The sequence below is a fragment of the Colletotrichum acutatum genome (assembly GCF_030867785.1).
Source record: "Colletotrichum acutatum strain CBS 112980 chromosome Unknown BDZ83scaffold_7, whole genome shotgun sequence".
Taxonomy (NCBI): domain Eukaryota; kingdom Fungi; phylum Ascomycota; class Sordariomycetes; order Glomerellales; family Glomerellaceae; genus Colletotrichum; species Colletotrichum acutatum.
Window position 1 is genome coordinate 191,574 of NW_026849001.1, and position 16,342 is coordinate 207,915.

General features: G+C 53.3%; 5 protein-coding genes and 1 non-coding gene across 6 annotated transcripts; 2 read left to right on the forward strand and 4 right to left on the reverse strand.

Moving 5' to 3' along the window:
• Window positions 1-4,672: 4,672 nt before the first annotated feature.
• BDZ83DRAFT_566632 (CWC16 protein) lies at window positions 4,673-5,593 on the reverse strand (the record flags this gene model as incomplete). The annotated part of the gene is made up of 1 exon (XM_060503870.1): window positions 4,673-5,593. One exon carries the CDS (start codon window positions 5,591-5,593, stop codon window positions 4,673-4,675), a length of 921 nt encoding a protein of 306 aa, XP_060370322.1.
• A 1,601-nt stretch (window positions 5,594-7,194) lies between these two features.
• Window positions 7,195-9,951, reverse strand: BDZ83DRAFT_566852 (Spc97/Spc98 family protein; the record flags this gene model as incomplete). The annotated part of the gene is made up of 2 exons (XM_060503892.1): window positions 7,195-9,801; window positions 9,880-9,951. 2 exons carry the CDS (start codon window positions 9,949-9,951, stop codon window positions 7,195-7,197), a joined length of 2,679 nt encoding a protein of 892 aa, XP_060370323.1.
• A 657-nt stretch (window positions 9,952-10,608) lies between these two features.
• BDZ83DRAFT_566766 (glycolipid 2-alpha-mannosyltransferase) lies at window positions 10,609-11,971 on the forward strand (the record flags this gene model as incomplete). Its single annotated transcript, XM_060503883.1, has 4 exons — window positions 10,609-10,753; window positions 10,820-11,080; window positions 11,135-11,753; window positions 11,815-11,971. The coding sequence occupies 4 exons, from the start codon at window positions 10,609-10,611 to the stop codon at window positions 11,969-11,971; spliced, it is 1,182 nt and encodes a 393-aa protein (XP_060370324.1).
• Window positions 11,972-12,232: 261 nt separating this feature from the next.
• BDZ83DRAFT_566691 (WD repeat domain-containing protein) lies at window positions 12,233-13,431 on the reverse strand (the record flags this gene model as incomplete). The annotated part of the gene is made up of 2 exons (XM_060503876.1): window positions 12,233-13,287; window positions 13,386-13,431. The coding sequence occupies 2 exons, from the start codon at window positions 13,429-13,431 to the stop codon at window positions 12,233-12,235; spliced, it is 1,101 nt and encodes a 366-aa protein (XP_060370325.1).
• Window positions 13,432-13,849: 418 nt separating this feature from the next.
• On the forward strand, window positions 13,850-13,932 carry BDZ83DRAFT_t31. Its single transcript has one exon. It is a non-coding gene; the product is annotated as a tRNA-Arg (tRNA).
• BDZ83DRAFT_788156 (pyridoxal phosphate-dependent transferase) lies at window positions 13,860-15,718 on the reverse strand. Its single transcript, XM_060515674.1, has 4 exons — window positions 15,459-15,718; window positions 15,374-15,406; window positions 14,342-15,315; window positions 13,860-14,282 (listed from the first exon to the last, which is right to left on the reverse strand). Exons 1-4 carry the CDS (start codon window positions 15,682-15,684, stop codon window positions 14,037-14,039), a joined length of 1,479 nt encoding a protein of 492 aa, XP_060370326.1. The 5' UTR covers window positions 15,685-15,718; the 3' UTR covers window positions 13,860-14,036.
• Between the last annotated feature and the right edge of the window lie 624 nt (window positions 15,719-16,342).

Below are 16,342 nucleotides of genomic sequence, written 5' to 3' on the forward strand. Positions count from 1 at the left end.
AGAGCATCCATCCCTCTCGCGACCCCCCCCGGCCGTCTATCTTACGTTACGGTTTTACTGCGTATCGCGTATCTTCCGTCACAGCTGCCTCGCTACGGTCGAGGGAGGCAATCCATGCTCCAATGAGGTTCTAGGCCATCACACTACGTGACTACCTACCAAACACGCAAACCCGCCGTTTCGGTTGCTTTCCTTTAGCGACAAAGTGAGTTTTCTTTCTTGTCAGATCTCCCCGGCCTTTCAACCCCAGCGTGTATCGGAGCTTTAGTCCATGGACCCCTGACGCCCTGGTAATTCTCTCACCTGAAGAGATATGTCACCAATTTCTCGGTGAGGGTCAGATTAAGACCGAATGCAGTCTACGGTGCAATGAACCTTATCTGCTCCTCCGTGACCCGGCTCCGTGATGTCGGGGGCCGAAATTCGTTCAGAGCTTCCTTGTTGCTGGTCTTGGCACCTTGCTGGTTCACTGTTCAACTCTGAATAGCTTCGGCATGGGCTAGATCCGGTGGACCAGGTCAAGTGTGGGAGGGCGTGATGGGGCACGCCGCACGTCAAGATGCCCCTGACATGGGAATCATGGGAATCAACGCAAAGGCCTCTGCTGAATAGGGTTGCCACTCGCGGGGGGCAAAAGGGCAATTCTCATCCTCATCATTTCTTGGAGGAGGGGGGATGGGAAATTGAGGCCCAAGAGTGCCGAAGTCTAGTCTCGCCGCCATGGCAAATTCCTCAAATTCCCATGCCGACGGAGGATGGTGGGCATGAGGGCATCATGGAAATTTCCTACAGGTACGTTCCTGGCCTTTGGGCAAGCATGGTCACGATCTGGACATTGTCCCCACTGCCATGAAGATCAAACCAATGACAGCCCTTAGAGATGGTGGAGACCCGAGAGGTAGCAGTTCCAAAAAGTTGCTGAATGCCTTCAAATTTGGCGGCGAGCCTTCCAGGCTCAGGTTTGGGATCCGTGCTTTCTGCCTTGACGGCGTGGTGTCCGCGCCCCGGCACAGACCAGGGACGCCAAGTTGTAGCTGTTGTGGGTGAAGGTGAACCTGCCATGCCTGTCCGAAAGGTTGAGTACGACGGCGGACGACCAGGGCAAAAAGGAAGGAAGGTGGGAACACTGGACGGACCCACTGGCAGCAAAGTCCACACCCGGGGTCCGGCCGACGTAGACGCTTCGGCCAATGACGTCTGCTCCACCCGCCGATCTTTGACGACAAGTCTTGCTTGGCTACTGCTTGGCCGCGCCGTTGCCAACCTTCCGCACTTTCCCTTACACCACATTCTTCCTACTCTAAACAAGACAAGACTAACTGCCACCCTTTTCTTTCCTGTCATTGACCTATTGACTAGGGCAGCTCTGATCAAGTGCCAGTAGTGTAGCGCCTGTCTTTAATGTGAGCACGCTTCTTTTTGGCTGGCTTGTGACCCCCCGGCCTGGACCATCATCGTTGTTCGTTCGCGCAAGCTGCTTGCTTGCGGATGGCGACCTTAGCGTGAGCTTGCTTACTCCCCCTGGACCTGGATGGGAAAGACGTACCATGCAGCTGTGGCAGCACAATCGTACAACGAACATGCCGACCCTCCATCAGAGTTGGGGGAGGTTTCAAGCTTTCGATAATGCAGTCCTCCTGTAAGGTCATAGGGTGGCCAAAAATCAAGGGTCCAACACACCTTTTGAGCCTTTGGCGTCGGGATGGGCACGATGTTCGAGACAATCCTATTCGCTTGCAGTCTGGCCATGTCTATCTCGACGTATTGATGGGACATGGATCAGAAACCCCTCAAGCCTCTTTTTCTCAGGGTCTCCCGTCCAGCTCCACGCCCCGTCCGCCGGTCCAGAACCTCCAAGGGTAGGAAAGCGAAATGGAGAGGGGGACTGATCGTCGCTGTCTTTGTCCGAGATTCGGGGGGCAGGTATTTTGACATGTCGATAGCTAGGTACTCCAAAGAAGTGCGAGAGACCGAGAGAGAGGAACAAGCTGTGCTCTGTATGCGTGAGAGTGTGTGGCCAGTAGGTACCGGTAGACATGCCCGGTGACTTTCGGTGTGGACAACTGATCAGCAGGGTCTTTCCGTTCTCGACCGCCTCCCGCATCCGCAAACCACCGCTACCACCTCTTTTGTGCCCTGCAGTGTATCACCGTACCGCTTACTGCATCATCAGCCCTGTCCGTGGCAATAAACCCAGCAGTGGGCGAGGTCTGCTTGATTGGCCCCTTGCGCCTCGACCCCCGGCCCAGTTACGCCATATCGTGCAGACCTCACCCGGGGGTACAGCAGAACGCTAAGACGCCGTCAATCACTGCCGATCCCTAGCGGATTGAGTGTAGGCGGAATACCTATGCAACAGCTCCTCTTTGCTGAGTGGGAGGGATGAGGGGGTGAGGAGAAAGGAACGGTGCCTGCTTTTCTCTCACTCTCTGTGCGTGGGCAAGTTGCTCTGTTTTGCTCTGCTCAATCTCGTCTCTCCCACACTCAGACCCCTCCCCTCGACCTCGAGAGAAAGGGAGGGGGGGTGTACCTTAGCGTAGGTCCCATAGCTTGCAACACCCGCTAGTGACGGAGGACCCTGTGTTTTGCCTGATGGACGGCTTGCTCACCACCACCACCACCACCACCACACACACGACCCCGTCCTGCCCAACTTTCCCCTACGTCTGTGTTCACCTCTTCTCCACGACAAGCCTTGCAGCGACTCTTTTCGCCCCTCTTATTTTCTTTTATAAACCCAAGACCATTCCTGCAATCCACCGTTTCTTAAAATCCCGTTTCATCAGCATCCAACTACAATAACAACAACCTCACACCATTCTCAAAACATCTACCAAGCTTTCATACACATCTACTCACCCTTCATCACCTCACAATATTAAAGCAACTTTCTACATCATCATCACTCTCCAACAAACACCTTAAGCCTCTCTTCAGCGGCTTACTACCAAACAACACCACATAGTCTATTCAAACCGCCTCTATGAGCCCTTCCACCATGCCGGCTCGCCAGGACGCCTACTCCGTCTCCATCCCTATCTCTCCTCCTCCTCCATCGGATCTCTCCACCTACATGCGCTCGATGCACCAACACACTAAGCGCCAGATGGAGGCTGCCAACCGCTCCTCAAGCAGAAGATCCGGTGGCCGCACGAGTTACCCTCACATGAACGGTCACCACTCTTCATCGAGCCACGATTCATCGTACTAAATTATAATCGACAACACGTTAATGGCGACCTTACTCAATGACCCTTCTTCACGGGTCTTTGGTACATCAACCTGATCATAAGATTGGGCTGTGAACCACTTCATTTTCAGCGACTGCGACAGCAGAGAACAGAATCTATTCGATCTAGTGAAATACTAGCACGACGGGATCAGAATTACGGCAACATTAGCATTTGGCGCGAGAGAGCTTGTTTTTACAATGGCGGGTTTTGTTTCAGAGGAGAATGTTCCTCAGGCGTTGGTGGTTTAAAGACACCGGGCAGGGCAACTCCGAGACGTCGAGGTTGACTATCCATGATTTATGATAGGAACGAATAAATCGTTACAATCGCTACACACAAATCACTTCCAATTCCTAACTGTGACTTGATGTCCCTCACCTGTTCTCTACTATGTGGACGATTGTACCCAAACCAATCTGCATAGTTTAAGTATCGCGATTTTTAATGAAGATTACATGTTGCCGCACATTTCGTTACCAGCCAGTCAAGTACTGTAGGGATAAGCACTACTTTCACTTCTCCGAGCCCTCCCCCTGACAATAATCTTCTTCCACGGTCTGGAACCTGCCACCACTTCCAGTGTACCCCTCCCAAAGAGCAACTATTCTTTCCATTCCTACTTTGAAGCCATCAACCCTGCCTACGCTCGACGTGGTCCAGCCACTCAAAACTCTGACAACCAAGAAACCCACCGAGGGAGCCAAGAGGTAAGATGCCTACCGAACCTGGAAGTCTATCCACAAGCTCAGCCCACAATCGCAAACGCAAATATACATACCTACGCATACGCAACAGCTTTCGCAGCGCTGGACCTGTCAAGGTGAGAGATCTACGGTGGGGCTTGCGCAAAAAGCACAGACGACCCAGGAACATCTAGAACACAGCAAAGAAAAGGTGTGACGTGCAAAGCGAGGGAGAGGGGGAACGGTTGAAGTGACGTCCTAACAATGCTAGACGCCTAGAGTTTAATTATTTCGCTAGGTATTCATCGTCCGAAGAATGAAAAAAGTCAAGGGAGACAGGCAGACGGGAAGGGGAAAACGGGGGGTGGGCCTCGACCCCCTCTGTCGGGTGTTGCCTTTGACTTGTTGGACAATTGTTCTACCTGACCGCGCTTACTCCGTACATAATCATTGTACGTGTACCCTTACGCCATCAACCGCCTGTCCACCCGATGCCTTGATTAATGTACCCTGGGGAAAAGAGTCTGTGCGGTAAACCTCCGTTTTCCGAAACGCCATGCCCAAAGATTAAAGTTTGCCAGCAAGTAAAATAACAGCCTTATTCATGATGTGAAAGGGGAAAATGACGTGCAGCTGCTCTCCATTGTCCTTGCGTGGTGATGCAGGAAGGCAGCGACAAAGAGTCAGGGGGAGAGTAACGGGGAAAAAATTGCTGCAGCCACGCCCTGTCTCTTATTCCCATATCGCACACAGCTCTCAGACCAGTGAAGGCTTCTTTTTGATGCCAAGCGCCGCAGAGTAATCCTTCTTCTTCTTCACCACGCGTTTGGCGGGAGGCGGTGGCGGCGGCATCATTGAAGTATCCCTCACGGTCCCCGCCGCTGCAGCCTCCGACTTCTCCCCTGACGTTGAGGATGACGCTGCCAACGCTGATAACGAGGAGGAAGGGGATGATGATGATGGTCCACCAACGATCCCTCCATCGAACTCATCGTCGTCAATAATCTCTTCTCCAAGCCTCTCCCTCGCAGCAGCGAAAGCTTTCCTCGCAGCCTCCTCGTCCTCCTTCTCTTGCCTAGCTCTCTCCTCGTCCTCGGGCCTGACGACGTACTCGGAGAAATCCACACCATCCTTTTCAGATCGTTGGATGCGCGCGTTGCGCTGGCGGATCTCGTCGAGCGCGTCTGCAGCAGCCATCTCCAGCCTCGCGTCCTCGTTTTTAGCCTCCAGGTCCGCCATCGCGTTCTTCTCCTCCTCGCCCGCGGCTTCAGCCTCCTCGCGCTCCAACCGGTCCAGTCTCTCGTCGACGCTCTCCTTCTCGCCCTCCTTGTTACGCCAGGGCTCCATGTTCCGTATCGCGCCCTTGATGACGGCGTAGTCGGCAATCTTGGGGTCGGTCCTGATGATGATTTCTGCCGAGCACCGCGTGCATTTCAGGTAGAAGCGGTGAATCTGGATGTTGAGGTATCGCTCTGCTTGGTTCGTTTCCTTTCTGGAGTTGAATTTGCGGCCCTTGTAGATGTATTCTCCGCACGTCGTGCACTTCATCGAAAAGGGCGCCATGATGCGGACTGTCTGGACCTTTGGGCCGGTCTGCTTCGGACCGCGCTTGCGCGTGAGCGCGGAGGGATCGAAATCCGGGGGGTAGTACTTCTGGAGCACTTTTCGTTCAGACATTTTGAGCGATGGGCTTCCGCGATGTTATGCGACGATAAAGTCCGGCTGGCGCACTGGTGGATGACAATGAGGTTGTCGTGAAACTTTTTGGAGGTGTCGATATCTCGCAGGCAAACCGTGCAGCTGTGGCGGATGTCACTGATGGTGGGGCACCATGCCGTTTCGGTATACCGGCGAAACAGAACACCCGGTGCTCAATTACGGTCATGTTCACACAACATCCAACTTCCGTTTCATTCAAACCGTTTCACATGTGACCATTCTTGCCAAGAATCTCAAGAAGACGCCCGTATCCTCAACTCACTCACGAAATGCATCTGAAAGGCCATTTCTATGATCACGAACTAGGAGGTGTCACGCTATGCATTGCTGTTAGTAGTTCTTTGCTAATAGACTAGGGAGGTATTAGACGGGCCAAGATCATGCTGCCAGCGCTGAAAGAACGTGTGAAGTCCTCAGAAACAACCGCTGACGAGCCTCAACAAACCAGCGCGGGCAACTTTCCCTGTCTACACGTGTAGAATCAAGGTCCACCTTCCAGCAGAGTCCAGAACTGATCACGAGCACCCTGGCTTGAGCTTCAATTTCCCGAGTTGGGCTCCCTTTCCCAGTGCCTTGCTCGTACGGATACTCTCGGGCACCAACGCAACGCTCAACTCAAAACGTGGACGGCTACCGTAGACGGATCATGGACTTCCGCGAAGGAAACGCGCGGAGGTACGTCTACAGACTACGGAGCAGAGCGAGACGTTACATGTCGGCAGGTCTTTCACCCGCTCGCCAGTCGTCGCCCTAGTCGGCGTCGATACAACACACTCACCCCCCCTCTGGTCCGAAAATCGTTGTAAGGGACCCTTGGCTTCCAGTCACGACCGTTGGTGCTCCACCGTCGTTTTTGCTCGTTCCAAGGTTCGAGGCTGACTGGAGACGAAAAAGTTGGCATCAGTGCATCCCGTCCCCTGGCGGGCAGGGGCACGAATTGCATATTGCCTCAACACCGCCGGAGAGACGCACGTCGGGCGGCATCGTGAATACCGTGGTGGTGTTGTGATTCCCGTCGGTTCCGGCATGTGCGGTCTCGTGGTTGCGACTCCAAGGGTCTACGCTAGCAATCATGAATCACCACCACACTAGCAGCCTAGCACACCTTCATGCGAACGGTGTTCTCTCTTTTCAGGGACCGCAGCCAACTAAGGTAGACTAGCTGATTGAATCAGCTTATCAGATGCAATACCTAGGCACGGTTGGTTGAAGCTCAAGTCTGCATCTGTAAGGTATTGTCGAGGCATCGCTCGATACGGTTCAGTAAACCTCGTTTCGTGGCGGCGCTCACCGAGTATCGTCTCATGTTGCTGTTGACCGCCCACTAAGTTAACTTGATCATCGCTGCAGGATTCCAATAATTTCAATCTGCTGCAGGACCCATCTGCAGTGGGAAAAAGTTGGCGTTGGCCCGGCGGTTTGACAAGAGTATGGGAATCAAGGAATCCCATGTCGATCCCTATCCTTTTCCGGAATTCTGTAAACTCTAATGGCTTTGCGGGTCTCCACGACCAAGTTCTCAATTCTGCCAGCCGTCCCCTACCAACTTGGCAAAGCCTTCAAGCGCCCTCCTTGACACCCACCTCCAGCATTTCAGCCAGGAGGTCCCATTTCACAGCCGCCTCGTCGCTTGAGGCCCTGGCAACCCCTCGTAGGCCCCCACAGACGAATTTTAGGTGCCTCTCAAAGTCTGTCTTAATCTCCCGCAAACATTCTAGGTAGCCCTTGCCTGCATTAATTGCACCCCTTTTGGTGCTGGTCCCGAGACGCTCCGCACCTTCGTCGTCACTGTCTTCGGCGTAGACAGCCGGTTTTCGGCGGCGAGGACTCGCTTTCATCGGCGAGGACATGATGGAAAGACGGGATAGCTCCTGCTGTTCCTCAGCCTCCTCGGCGACGCTAGCGCTTTGTGCGTCCTCAAGTTTCGCGGCCAGGTCCATAATGTCTAGGATGCCACTGCGTATGGGATCCAATTTTCTGCCGAGACATGCAGCCTCGATAACTTGCTTTACGAAGGCTTCGTGAAGCCTGATCATGGCATCTACATCATAGGCCTCTCGCATTTTCCAGCGAAGGGATTCTGTGTAAGGGGCTAGAACCAGCGTTGCCAGATATGTCTGGATGCAGTTGCAAAACCACATTAACTTCGAGCGGAGCAAGTAGTATAGCGCTTTGCTACCCCAAATATCGCTTCGGGAAGCAAGCTCGTCGAGGATGCGGTTGCGTTGGATGAGACCGATGGCGCGTCTGATTTGCATGAGGAATGTGAAGACTGCTTGGTATTGAGCAGCTGTGTCTTCAGTGACAACAAGCTGCACTGGCCAGGGAAGACGATACTGGAGGATGATTTCTGGCAAGGCTGTACGGATAAGATCGCGACCCGCTACAACAGATTTCTTCTGGCCTTCGATCCGGACAGTGACGAAGAGGCGGGTGGTATCTACTCGTGGTGAGAATGCCTCCTGAGCCAAACCGGTCAAGGAGTACCGGTCATGCCAATCAGGCCTGAGAGCGTCTAACCGGGCGAAAATGCCTCTGCAGAATTCATCAGCCGCAGCTCCATCGGCCATGAGGAAGAGGTGATGCAGTGCTCCAATATTCGACTCTAGGTTGCAAGAGTCAAAGAGCGCCTGTTTCAGAGTTTCCGAGGTCGCATGATATTTGCTCTGCATCCATAGAGTGAAGGCCGATGTGAATAGCTCGGGAAATGGTGCAAGTTCCAGGCCCGGCGGGCAAACCGTGTCGAATGTTAAAGGGGGTTCGTGATCGTCCCAGAGTTGACGAAGTGCCTCAAATTTTCCAAGATGTTTGAGAACAACAATACTTTTCCCAGCCGTAAAAACCTTGCCAACACTTGGCTGCAGGAAGCTGGGCGCATGCAAGATACCTTCTGATGTTCGCCTCATCTTGAATTGTTCTTGCCAGACCTGACGGAGTGGAACCTGGGTTGGCGACTCAGACACGAAGAAGATCTTATCGCCCGGTACGAGTTGCCCTTCCGACATCCAAAGTCGAATTGGTCGAAGATAGACTTGAAAACAGTTGAAGAATATTCGTCCTAAGAAGCCGTAAGTCGAATCGCGACCTGAAAGTTGGGCTCTGCTAATTTCATCGTAGAGAAGCTCGAGAAAGCGGAACGCTCCGCCATTCGCAGGATCGTAAAGCTGCCTTATAATCTCTGAGAGAGATCCTAAAGGTTCCATCCTTGGTCTGAGTTCCTCTAGTATTGCTGCCATGCTGATGACTGTATCTTCCCGCGCCACTGCCAGATTGCCCTGAATATTAGATAACCTCTTGTCAAAGGACTGCAGACAGGCAATGACATTGTCACGGAAAACTTGAAAGAGAGGCGCTGTTTGGGCTCTCTTCGAGAAAGTCCGTATCTGGGCAACCTGGCGTCCACTTTCCGCGAAGCTGCTCACAAGTGCTCTGTGTGTATCCCATTCAAGACTGGATATCTGATATGCTGGGTCGGCAAGACCATCTTTCTGGAACAGTGTTGTTGGTAAGCCTTGTAACATGAAGAGGGCCTCTCTCATCGCCTGGAACTCTGTGATGGCGACCTTTTGCGGCCGGGCTGAAGACACGGTCTTTTTTCCTTCCGTCCTCCAGGACTGGCTGTCCTGAACAACCATAAGGGCTGCTCCGTCAGACGAGTCAATCTCGAAAGCCTCCGGTCTCCTGCCAACCGATGTATCCAGAGTTGAGAGAGATGTCTCGTCAGATATACTTGATGTATCTGACTTGGCCTCGCCATATTCATCGCCAGAGTGATCGCTGTAGTCGATGGAGTCCCATATCTCGGCATCTTCGTGCCATCCGTCCTCTTTCGCGATGTCTTCCCATCTTAATGGCGGTTCGAGGTCTTTTTCGGGCTCTTGGAGGAGCTCTAGGTCGCTAAGTCGGGTTTTCTGTGTTGGTTTATCGGCAAGCTCGAGGAGGAAGTGAAGGATGTCGGGGTGCCACTTCGTTCGGAATTGTGATAACGCATCGAGCCGCTCCTTGAAGGCATCTGCCAAGCCTTCACGATGGTGGACCCTGAATCGCTCCTCCAAGCCGACGAGCTGCTTGTCAACGTCGAATTGATTGGTGCGCAGGAAGTTGTGATGCTTGAGACTGCGATGCGAGGATTCGCGCAATAGATTGAAGCGCTCTTGACTGATGTGCTGCCGTTGGTGTTAGCGACGGGCCGAGCTGCATTGCATTGTGTATGCCCATGCAAGATGGGATGAACTGTCTCCCACCTTGTCCGGTGTTGATGTGATGACCTCGACCAGCTCGTCGGTCAAGGCACCGAGCTTTGCAGCGAATGCCATTGTCTGTCGTCGGAAGTAGCCAGATTGCTGGCGGAGGATGTCAAGCTCAGGTCATGAGAGCCGGGGGGCGATGTGTCGGCATTGAGCTAATCTGCCGACATCGTCAAGAGACGCGTTATAGAAAGTGCTTGTCGCAAGTACACGCGACAGCCATCTGGTGCGTATGGAGCGTAGGTGGTGGGTGGTAGGATGCCGGCCGAATAGAGGGGCGCGCGGGGGTATAGATCCTCCCTTATCGCTGATTACAGGGATTCGACAGCTGGACAAAGCGCCCATAGGTCCTTGGTTCTCCCAATGCAAGACGCTAATTGGCAAATTTCACGGGGTGACATCAGCCTCAAGCATCCAACGACCTGGGACAACTGCCATCGACGCCCCCTTTTCCGATTTTTTACGCGTCACTCTTCAATCTGGCCTAGTGGTCAACAAATCTCCCTTCCACACCACCGAACGGCCCTCAAAAACCGACGGCACGAGCCGCGACCGAGAATTCTCCCACTACTCGATCGACTTCGACGACCTGGCTTTTCCGCTAGCCGTTGACTATTTGCGCAAACGTCGAACCTGACATCGCTCGACGGCTCGACTTGTCGAGATACCTCCGCCTTCCCACATCCTCTCCACGATTGCTAGCTTGCTTCCAATCCATCTGCCAAAATGGCGGTCGCCCGCCCAGTTCGAGCTCTGGCGTTAGCTGCCGTGATGCTTTGGTGCTTCTTCCTTTATCAGATCTTTGGCCCCGAAAGGCCGATAAGCCAGAAGCCAGTGCGCTACGAAAATGGACGAGACCCCAACCTCGATCGTAAGTTGCGCCTGCAATTGCTACAAAGTCATCGCACAGATCGCTGACGATGATGTCTCTGCACAGCTACCGGTGAACCTCAAGGTGTTCTGACATATGTCTCCGACAAATATGCCCCCGGCATCGAAGACTCCGCTCGCATTAATGCTACCCTGTTGGCGCTGGTCAGGAACGAGGAGTTGGATGGAATGATTCAGTCAATGGTCGATCTCGAGAGAACCTGGAACCATAAGTTCAACTACCCTTGGACATTCTTCAACGAGGTCCCCTTCAGCGACGAATTCAAGAGAAGGACTCAGGCAGCCACCAAGGCTGAGTGCAGATACGGTAAGCTTTTGCGACATTTCCATGCGCAACCCTTGTGCTAATCAAATTTGTTAGAACTCATCCCCAAAGAGCACTGGGAGATGCCCTCGTGGATCAACAAAGACCTGTACGAAGAATCCGTCAAGATCCTCAAGGAAAACGACATTCAATACGCCGATAAGGTTTCGTACCACTCCATGTGCCGCTGGAACAGTGGCATGTTTTACAGGCACCCTGCCTTGCAGCACACCAAGTACTACTGGCGTGTCGAGCCCAAGGTCCACTTCTTTTGCGACGTTGACTACGATGTCTTCCGCTACATGCAGGACAACAACAAGACATATGGTTTCACTGTCAACCTGTACGATGCGCCCAAGTCCATCCCGACGTTGTGGCCCGAGACCAGAAAGTTCCTCGCGCAGCACCCCGAATACCTCCACGAGAACAACGCCATGGACTGGCTCACCGATAAGGCTGGTCGTCCCGAGAACAACGTTGATGCGAACGGCTACTCTACCTGCCACTTCTGGAGCAACTTTGAGATTGCCGACATTGACTTCTGGAGGAGTCAAGCGTATGAGGACTACTTCCAACATCTGGATCGCGCTGGAGGTTTCTTCTACGAAAGATGGGGCGATGCTCCTGTTCACAGTATTGCTTTGGGTCTTTTTGAGGACAAGTCCAAGATTCACTGGTACGTTTTGCCAAGCCTCACAAAGCTCCATACAAGAGAATAGTTAACTAACATGCACCAGGTTCCGCGACATTGGATACCAGCACATTCCCTTCTTCAACTGCCCCAACTCGAACAAGTGCAAGGGCTGTGTGACAGGCCGCTTCACTGATGGTGAGGCCTGGCTGCACAAGGACGACTGCCGCCCGAACTGGTTCAAGTACGTCGGCATGGACTAATCAACCGAAGTGGTTTCAAAGCACGAATGCTGTTCTATGTAATTTTTGGTTGGCACCGATTGGGGATTTCCAGGGAAGCATCTGGGTACATTGGTGTTGGGCGTCTGCGGAACATCCACGCGCGTGTGTAGAGTACCACGGGGTCAGAGACGGACATGACTCTGTATGATTTGGAAGATTTTGTTAGATACGTGAACGTCCGGAATGACGATACCTCATCACTGTTGTGATTTTATCATAGCGATGCATCATAAATGGCTTCTAGAGTGAACCAAAGACAGTAGCTATCCCTGATGTGCCGCCGACGCAGAACTGATCTCCCCATCCATCGCCCCTCCAGGCCATGCAGCTGATGACGTTGCTCCTCTCCTTCTCCTTGCCATCTTTGCCCAGCATTCTCTTCTTGGGTTCGAAGCCTTCTGGGCATGGCACCCGGACCGTTGCGACTAGCTTGCCTGTCAAGAGGTCCCACGCCCATATCTTGCCGTCACCGTTCAAACCCGTGGGTCCCGTGCCGGCTGTAAGCTCATCGCCTGCAATGACATATTCTTCCTTGCTGCCGAACACGGCCTGCACGCGCAGCTCCTCATTTCTCCATCCGTCTTCGGCATACGTCTTCAGACACGTCCCGCTCTCCCGGTCCATCAGCCTGATCTTGCTATCCAACGACCCGACCAACATAGCCTTGCCGTCCCGCGTGAGCTTGAGACTCGTCACGCTCGCCCCGATGACATCCGTCACGCACCGTCCCATCCGGACATCGTAACTCCTCACCCTCCCGTCGACGCTGCCCGCGATGACTTCCGCGTCCCTCACCGCGAGCGCTGTGATGGCGTCCTTGGCCTCGTCCAAGACCTGAATGGGCTTTGCCGAGTTGGACTTGGCGTCCCACACGCGCACGCTCGTGTCGAAGCCCCCAGAGATGACGAGCGAGTCCACGTCGCCGGCAAACGAGACACAGTTGACGCGCGCCGTGTGACCGTGCGCGTTGCCGCCGAAGCGGCGGATCGTCTTGGCCGTGGCGACGTCCCAGAGGAAGGCGGCGCGGTCGCCGCCGACGGAGGCGAAGCGCTCGTTGTCGGAGGAGACTGCAAGGTCGAGAACCTCGTAGCCGTGTGCGGTGTAGGTCTGAATGAGGCGGCCTTCTGGCACGACGGGCTTGGTGGTTCCTGGCGTCTTGTTGCTGTTAATGGCGGAGCCGTAGCGCTGGGGCTGGTTGTGAGATGCCGGGTTGTAGAGTCTGATGTTGCGGTCTGCTGAGCCGGTGAGGATGTATGTTCCTGGCGATGCTGAATATGAGACAGCGTGAACGGGTCCTAGTTGAAGTCAGCTTGGGGCTGCTGCAATTTCTCGAGGAAGTCGACTCGGGTCTTTTCTTGGCCTTTCAGTCTCACAATCGAGCGACGCAACTCACCATTTGAGCCCAGCAAGTGAGCGACCGGTCTGTCAGGAAACGACATCTTGAAAGATCGGCAATGTGCCCATCACCGAGTGTGTCTGACCAGAAGACTGCAATTGTTCATTTCTCGACGAAAAAAAGAGTTTTCAATTACGATGCGTCCATGTTTGTCCTCTCTTGCGATGGATGAGGTTGATGATCCCGCAGTGCCAGAGAATAAGTGCCTGTCTGAGTGGATCGCTTTAGTGCATATTCGGTATCCACAGAGACAGCTTCAAGTGATTCTCACGTCGCAAACACTCAAAGTCTTGTCACTGACATGATCAGAAATGCTGGCGAAGACTAACAGTATCACAGAACAGTATAATCCATTGAAATCAAGGCCTTGTGGTCCACGGCTGGTCCTGAACTCGGTTTTTGCGCCGGCTGCCAGACTCTCAGGATCCAAGTACAACATCTGGCCCTGGACCTTTAACAACGGCCGGTTGGCCCAATGGCAAGGCGTCTGACTACGACTTAGTATGTTATCAGGAGATTCTGGGTTCGACCCCCAGGCTGGTCAATTGTTTTGCATTTCACGGCCATGAGGCAGATATGATGTGCTTTTTGTCTTCCCATTGTCGTCGTTGGCTCGTTTTCATTCCAAGAGAGATGTTTTTTGCACTGTCACGCCCTACGACAAAGCAAGAAGCGCGCAATCGATGTCCGCCGTGATACTCTCGTCAAATCCTCTCCCGCGTCCATCGTGCCCTTGATGTTTTGGCCATTCATTGAGGACGAAGAAGACTGCGATGTAGGGCGCTGCTTGAGCTCTTTCAGTGCCGTGGCTAGCCGTTGAATAGCTATGGGCATATAATCCCATTTGTCGGTGTAGACCAATCTGAAGCAGCCCGGGTCGGTCGATAGGGAGAGCTATGCGGGTGTGAGTCAATCTGATTGAAATTATAGTTGAGCCTCGCAGAATGACCTACCTCTCCAGGACTGAGAAAGACACCTGCTTCATGCAAAAGATATCGACAAAGTATCATCTCGCGGCTTCCGTCGAGTTCAGCCGACTCCTGGCCGTGACCCAACCAACTCGTCAGCTTGATGAAGATGAAGACCCCACTGTTGGCCGGGACAAAAGGAATCCCGTTCTCCTTCAAAAGCTGCGCAGTCACCCCATACTGCGCCTCGAGTCGTTCCCGGTAGGTTTTCAGGTATCTCCCGACGGCTTCCCCATCAAGCAAGAAGTGCGTGAAGAACGCAGCCGAGAAACTTGAGACCCATGTAAACAGCACTAACCTCCTCAGACAACGCCATAGTAGCTCGTTCCGCGTTACGAGGAACCCGAGACGCAGACCGCCGCAGCCAAAGTCTTTGCTTGCGCCGTACATGCAGTGGATGTTCTCAGCGAGCACCCCGCGCGGCGGATCATCCCGTATGCTTAGCACGGATGTGAATGGGGGAATCGCCTGTCCATGTGTGTCTGTCGTTCCGGTGAAGGTTGACATGGCGTAGATCTCGTCTGATAGGAGGTGCATGTTCCTCTGCCCGCAAAATCTCGCAATCTCGACAAGGGTAGTGCGTGGGTAGGTCCTGCCGCAGGGATTGCTCGGGTTGCAGAGGAGGAGGGCCTTGGGGATAATACCGTCCTCCAGAGCTACGGCGTATGCTCTAGACATTGCTTCGATGAGCAGAGGGGCATATTGCTCGTCAAACTGGCTCTCAATGGGCTCGGGGTTGACATTGATGAGACTGACGCCTGCCTTGGCATACAGATCGTGGGGAAACATCATGTAAGTTGGAGTGATGACCACAATACCCTCGCCTGGATCGCACATTCCGAATGCCATCATGTCGATGAGTGAGGTCACGCCGTTGGTCACCAGTATATCATCGGATGTGATTGAGCGCGCAGGACCAAAATAGCGATTTATAAAGCCACTCATTGCCTTGGCTAGCTCTATCAAATAGTTTGTTAGTAAACAGTATCATTGCCATGGAATATACTTGATACTCACCTTTCGGTCCCATAACATCACCGTATCGAGTTGCTGTAAGATCATGTCAGTTCAAATCCTCAACCAGAATATGAGCATCTCATGCCTTTCACAAAATCATAATTCTTGGAAAATTGGTTCATCTCTTCCGCCAGCACATCATCCATGAGACCATTGATGGCGCCGGAGAGGTCAATGACCCCATCTGGGCACGTAGCCGGGTCGTACTGCGGGAGTTTGCTGGCTTCATTTTCCAAGTCAATAAAACCACCGGACTGCAGGTTTGCCAAGGCTCGCGAGGACGGATTGATCACGCGCCTTCCGGATGCCATTTCTTGGGAAACCTTGATTCACAGGTGTGAGTGCGGACGGAGAAATAGGTTGATCCAAACCCCGCCCGAAGCTGATGCCGGATAGGATACAGCACACCTGACCTCCACTGATTCGGCACGATGAGATAGCCGAAATCTTGATCATGGCACTCAACCTTGATTCGTCTCCATAGTCGAAGAGACTCCTGGCCCACGAAAGCAAACGCCCATGCATCGGATTGTCACGAGAAACTCACGTTGATACAGCATTCACGTGAAGTTGGGTTTAAGGACTAATCCGACTATCCAGGAAGAGGTTCACTCTGCAGGCTGCAGTTCTCCCGCGCATTCATTGTCCCCCATCAATCCAAGCCGTAAGGAATCTCTGACGCCGTCAATCATGACAGGAGCTGATCAACGTCTCCAGCATTCCACTCATCGGATCTAAACCCTTTCCCGCTGCCGTTCTGGCCTCAATCCAAAAGCCCAGGGCATGGCGCGTGTGTCGCCTGGTGACGCGCAGTACTCTTGTGTGGCTTGCAAGGGAAGACCCTTTTCATTTAACTCTTCAGCTTTAACGCGCAACCCAAAAATTCAGGAACAAACCGGATCGTTGGGACCAAAGGATGCTGACGGCAGCACACGCGCAACCGACCGTTGATGATCAAGCTCATGGCTG